Source organism: Triticum dicoccoides, chromosome 3A (genome assembly GCF_002162155.2).
Source record: "Triticum dicoccoides isolate Atlit2015 ecotype Zavitan chromosome 3A, WEW_v2.0, whole genome shotgun sequence".
NCBI classification, from domain to species: Eukaryota; Viridiplantae; Streptophyta; class Magnoliopsida; order Poales; family Poaceae; genus Triticum; species Triticum dicoccoides.
The window spans coordinates 78,121,598-78,127,596 of record NC_041384.1 but is presented as its reverse complement, the minus strand read 5'-3'; the positions used below and the strand labels follow the sequence as shown (position 1 = coordinate 78,127,596).

General features: G+C 44.4%; 1 protein-coding gene across 1 annotated transcript in view; it reads right to left on the bottom strand.

The window, feature by feature from the left end:
- LOC119267258 (DEAD-box ATP-dependent RNA helicase 39-like) overlaps positions 1-3,048 on the bottom strand; it is a 6,749-nt gene extending 3,701 nt beyond the window's left edge. The window contains exons 1-5 of the mRNA XM_037548618.1: positions 2,496-3,048; positions 1,319-1,414; positions 1,039-1,227; positions 798-938; positions 417-557 (exon numbers count right to left, since the gene is read on the bottom strand). Coding sequence (XP_037404515.1) covers positions 417-557; positions 798-938; positions 1,039-1,227; positions 1,319-1,414; positions 2,496-2,957 — 1,029 coding nt within the window. The 5' untranslated portion in view covers positions 2,958-3,048. The remainder of the gene's footprint in view (positions 1-416; positions 558-797; positions 939-1,038; positions 1,228-1,318; positions 1,415-2,495) is intronic.
- Positions 3,049-5,999: the final 2,951 nt, after the last annotated feature.

The following is a 5,999-nucleotide window of genomic DNA, read 5'->3' as shown; positions in this document are numbered from 1 at the left end:
GGAAGAGGCGTCTATATTCGGCTACAAAGTTTATTTTGTATACTGATGACTCAATCCCTTGTGGCAGGTGGTAGAGTGAGGTTCCCTTGTGGGCCCCTCTGGTACCCAAAGCACAAAATGGTTCTATCCTGACTGACAAGTGCAGGCCACAGGTCCAAGAAGCCAAGGTGTTTTTTTAACAGAAGTTTGATCACCTAAGTGATCAAACTCTCCAGATACAGTATCATATGTACTATACTTGATTAAATGACATTTATGATATCGAGTAGCCAATTGTTAACCCCATTAAACTGTACCAAGAACAAGATAGATAAGCAAATGGAGAATTTAATGGACATTACTCCAGCTTGCACCAGGACAAATGCGTGCACTTATGCGCATACAAAGAGGACGGGGGAGAAACAGAGTTCAATAACCTGCAGGAGAGCCTCGAGTTTGTTTTCTGAACCAGAAAGTTTGATGAAGTCATGTCGTGCAGTTGCAATTCTCTTTTGAAAGGTTGATGTCCGTAAGTGCTCAATACCTTCGAACTCCTCATCAATCAGCTTTTGTACTCCCTGAAGTAGAAGGGTGGTCAATAAAGGATATTAAATGTTCACAAATCATGCATAGGAAAATACTAAGGCCTTGAGCATCTGTAATATATAATCTGGAATAGCTGAGAAGATGGTTCTTGAGAAAAATAGGAGAAGTTTGTTTTAGAATACTACATGCAAGATCTTTGAAGGTAAGACAACAGCATATCATTTATTTATTAAGATAGATAGGATTTGCTGGACGCCTGATTAGAATAATACCTTGGTCATGGTAGCAGACACCAATATGGTTTGGAACCCTTGATCACCAGGCTTTGAAGCACGATTCTTCAAAGGAGCAAGAAACTTCCGTATGTCTTCTCCAAACCCTTGGTCAAACATTGTATCTGCCTCATCCAGAACCTGCAATGCAGATAAATGAAACTCATTCCAAGTGATAAACTATGGCATCAGCAAAAAAAATGCAGGGTAGTAATTCTTTGCCCATAACTCAGGAACACACCAGATATTTAATATCGCCGTAAACGATATTGCCCTCCTTTATATGATCAAGGATCCTTCCAGGTGTCCCAACAACCATGTCAACAGGCATGTTCAAAGAATCTTCCTGGGGTTTTAGACGGGTGCCTCCACTAACCATCGTTGACCGAAAACGTGCATGATGACTTATGGACTTTGCAACACGGAAGACCTGTCATTTGAGATTATCACATAAACGACAGTCAATAACACAGATATCAAATCATAGTTCAAAATAATAATATTTTGAAAGTGCTGCTTACCTGCTCGGTCAGCTCTCTTGTTGGGCATAAAACTACAGCTCTTGGCCGCCTTGGCTTCATTGACATACCCAGTGTCGCTTCATCATGACGCAGTAGCTACATAAATCACAGACCTACCATGGTTACTGAACCTTCTGGTTAGAACTTAGAAAGAATATCTTAATTCACAGACCATAATCGGTTGAAGATGTACGCAAATTTAAATATGGTGAGAGAAAACGCTCATTTCGCCTGATTGGACTCTACCATTCCTTTATTTTTTTTATGAAAAATAGATCCAGGGCATGAGCCTGACTGCCAAAGGAGGAGGGGGTCTATGCAAGACTAAGCTAGACAGAGTCTCATTTCACAACTACCGCGAGATGCAGAGAGACCCACAGGGTTTTAAATATCCCTGAACCCCCGGCAACTTCCTATATATGACTAATCGATTTTTTTTCTCTAAATCTTTAATTTTACCTAAACTTTATTGGAATTATTACAGGTTTTAGCTTAAACCATCTGTCTCATCCAGTTACTATTCTTAAACAACACCTTCCTTTTCTTTCGAGACCTCTCAGCTAATTAGCCCCACTTGCACCCTAATCAAACACTAAACTCTTTCACTCTTGTAATGGTGTCTAATACTAAGCAGCGAGCATGAACGTTACATTGGCCCTCCTCTGTAATTTGGACGGTGCGCTATCACTGGCTTGAAATAAGCCTCTCTGATATGAGTTACTTCCTCCTTCCATCTATATAGGGCCTAATGTGTTTTTCAAGATAGCCTTTGACTATTGACAAGATTAATAGCACATGAGATGTATACTATGAAAATTATATTATTGGAAGCTCCTTTGACATACAAATTTGAAGGTATGCTTTGTGTAAGTTGCATGTCATATATTATTGCTTTAACGTTTGGTCAAAGTTAGCCTCGAAAAACGCATTAGGACCTATATAGATGGAAGGAGGGAGTATGCATAGTTCTCTTACTCGATCATGAAATTATGACACGCTCTATGAATTGTTTTGCTCTCGCTTGGAAATGGAACAAAATGCACCGGGTTCACTAGACATATGCCGCAATATTGCCCCTTACAACGCGGTTTTTTGTTCTAGTTATTAGTAACATCGGTGCAAATATACCTGCAGGCACATATCTCGCTAATGTGAAAAGATGGGTCGGTCCAAGTACCTGAACGAGAGGCAGCAAGTAGGCGAGCGTCTTCCCAGAGCCGGTGTGCGAGCCAAGGACGACACTGGTGCCGGAGAGCACGGCGGGCACGCCGACGCACTGGATCTCGGTGGGCTTGGTGATGCCGGCCTCCCGCATCGCGGCCAGCACCTCCTCCTCGAGCCCGAGCTCCTCGAAGCTCTCCACCTCGACGCTCCTCTGCTGCTGCTGCTGCGGCGAGCCCCTCTCCCCGCCCCTGGCCCTCTCCCTCAGCGGCTTCGGGGGGCCGGGGGGCGAAGAGTCCTTCAGGTGGCGGAGGCGGAGGCGCTCGAGGAGGAGCTCGTGGCGGGGAGGGGGCGCGGGGGCGGCGAGGGCGGGCGAGGAAGGGGGGACGGCGGTGGAGAGGGCGGCGCGGAGCACGCGGAGGCGGAGAGGGGAGGGGCGGGAGAGGAGCAGGCACCGCCCGGCGGCGGCCATCGCCATTGCGGTGGCGAGGGTTTAGATTGGAGGGGTTTTGCGAGAGGAGTGGGAGGGCGAGGGGAAGGGAAGGGGAGGTCGCGGCGGATAAGGAGCGCAAGCGCAGTGCGAGGTGACCCACTCCTGAGAATTGACCTCCTCCTCAGCTTCTCCCAGAATTGCCACTTAATATTTTTTTACAATTCCTAGCTAGTTAAGGTCTAATTAGCTAGGAATTGTAAAAAAATATTAAGTGGCAATTCTAGGAGAAGCTGGGGAGGGGGTCAATTCTGGGAGAATTGCCCAAAAGAACTGGACTGAAGCAGTCTGCGGTGGGCCGGCGGCTGAGCGCCAAGCGGGTTTGCTGCTGATGAACGAAGGGTGTCGTCCGCCGCTGCCTCGACGTTTTTCACTACCACCAGTCCCGGTAAATCGAACCCCTAGAGTTTAGGGCAACTTCAATGTCGATCAACAAACCTTCCACAAATGTTTGGATTCGACGGTTCAAATATTTTGAACAACGTTAATTAAATTTGTCCGAATCAAAGTCTGAAATCCATCAAACCGGCACTAGACAAAAGGATTTGCGGGCGTTTGGACATCCGCCATGTAGAACTCACATAATAAGAACCTATCCAAAACCAAGACGAAGCTTGCGCATTTGGACAATCTCATCATTGTTTTCACATGAAAGTCCTCCCTTTCCCACTGCCTCGGCCCCGATCGCTGTCGACCACTACTATTCCGACCCGATCCGTCATTTGGCCTTCGGCAAGATCCGATCTGCGGAACGCAACGACCAACACATCAAGGCGAAGGAGAGGGCGAGAAGACGATGGTCGGTCAGGACGGAGTGCGTAAGCCAAAGCACAAAGTCAGGTCGGTGCCACCCGGGCAATCGTAATCCCGGTCCACCCCAGCTGAAGGCGTCCTACTAGTACGCCGCCCATCAGCTTGGTCTAGCCCGACACGCAGCAGCAGCCCATCCCAGCCTCCTTCACCTCCAACCATTCAGTGATGTTCAATGTTGACCTCAACACCGATTACGTGTTCACGGAGTCGTCGACGCTTGTTCGATCAAGGATGTCGACTGCGGAGCTCTCGTCCGTCGGTGTCCGTCACTTCAGAATGTCTCAACCAAGCGCGATGACAGTAAAACGAGCAGTAGATGATGAACATGGTCCGCGGCGGAGGTGGCCATAAAGACAGACAAGTGGATGACTCCCAACCTGAGGAACAGCCACAACCAGACACCCAATAGATGAACATGGATCCCGACGACTACTGGTCGTCGGGTGCCAACCCAAATAAGAAGAGGGGACATAATTTCTCCATCGAGGATAATGAATTGTTGTGCGAGGCGTGAGTGGCCACTAGTATTGATATGTTTCATGGCATTTATAGAGACATTAAAACTGCACACTTTCCCGGTTCTCTCAGGCCATTAACGTTCCCTGTCGTCTGATCATCAAATTTGTGAAAGATCGATTGTAACAACAAGAGAGTCGGACAAATGAATCGGGGTCATCTTTATTGATGATGAATACATCTATATATAGGGTTACAAAAGACACCAAGTGAAAAGGTGTCTGTTTGAGGAGGCGCTAGGAACCGATGTCGGTTTCCATATGGCAACCGCCATCTATTCCTTAAGCATGGATTAATGTGATCAATTAAATCCTAACACTCCCCCTAATCTATGCTTGTTAGTGCAATATCATCATCTTCATTAGAGACTCCTCCAAAACCCTGTGGGAAAATGAGGAGTATATTGTTTGATATGTTGCTAAAACTCCTTCAAACCCAGTGGGAAAATAAGGAGAAAATGATGCAACATATAATGATTATTGCCTCTTTTAACTCAATATGAGAAAACCCATAGAGTTCAGAGGGCAATAAATATGTCGTATATACTTTTCCAAAAACCCCGGTGGGAAAAACAGAAAGTATAACATATGATCTCATGTTGATATTACCTCATTAAAAACCTTTATGAGAACCTGTATAGTAAACTCATGAAGGGAAAAAAGTATAATATGATGCATTGAACAGGAACAATTTAGGAAGATACTCCCCCCGACTCTTCCAAATTCCAAAACCGTCACATACCAATTCCATGAACATGTTTCTGGAATGTAAAAATTGGTAGAGACTTGGTGAACAAATCAGTAGCACGATTTAACTTGCAAGATATGCAATGTAGTGATATTGCTTATTATATAACCTGTTTGCATCCGGGCAATACAAGAAAAATTATCATTGAGATAATGGTTGGTGGATGTAGCCATGAGGTTTGTTTCGAAGACTCTTCATGAGAGGGCTACCACACCTAGTAGGAACACTAAGCTTGTCTACAATCTGACATAGTGGGGATCTGATCGATGCATCCAATGATATCGGTGTTCACATTTCTGTGAAACTGAAAAAACAGGACAAGATGTTTGATGCCTTGGAGATATCAAAAGATATTCTTGAGTACCAACCAATTGTGTTTGGTCGATCCAATGGCATTATGGAACGTTGAGTACCAGTATCTCATTTCCATCATCTCTTGGTCTAAATAGATCTTTCTCTACGTCTAGAAAATGAACTACCATAAGAGTTATGGATGGATAAGATTTGTCCACGATGAATTTCTCCAATATATTATGGATATAGACAACATAGTATACCATAATGTATGAATGAAGGTGCTCAATTTGTAGTCATGAGCGATGTTTTGGTTTACCCAAATCCTTCATTTTAAACTCCGTCATTTAGATGATTGCATGTGTCGTCATTGCAGACACACAAACATGGATAATCATCATTGTAGGAGTAATCCTTGTGTATAAGGAACTCACTACGTCAGTTGTACCAAATGTACCAACAACAATAAGCCATATGGTGACTTATTGATTTTACACAATGTATGTTACGTATTGCATTTCGATTCAGAAGTGAGATTTCATTGGGAATCAACCATATATGTCTGAATCTAGTGATCCACATGGATATGTGATCACTACATTTATCAACTGTAGAGATAGATGATTTTTGTACAGCCAATGATATAAGTTATCGGAAAGA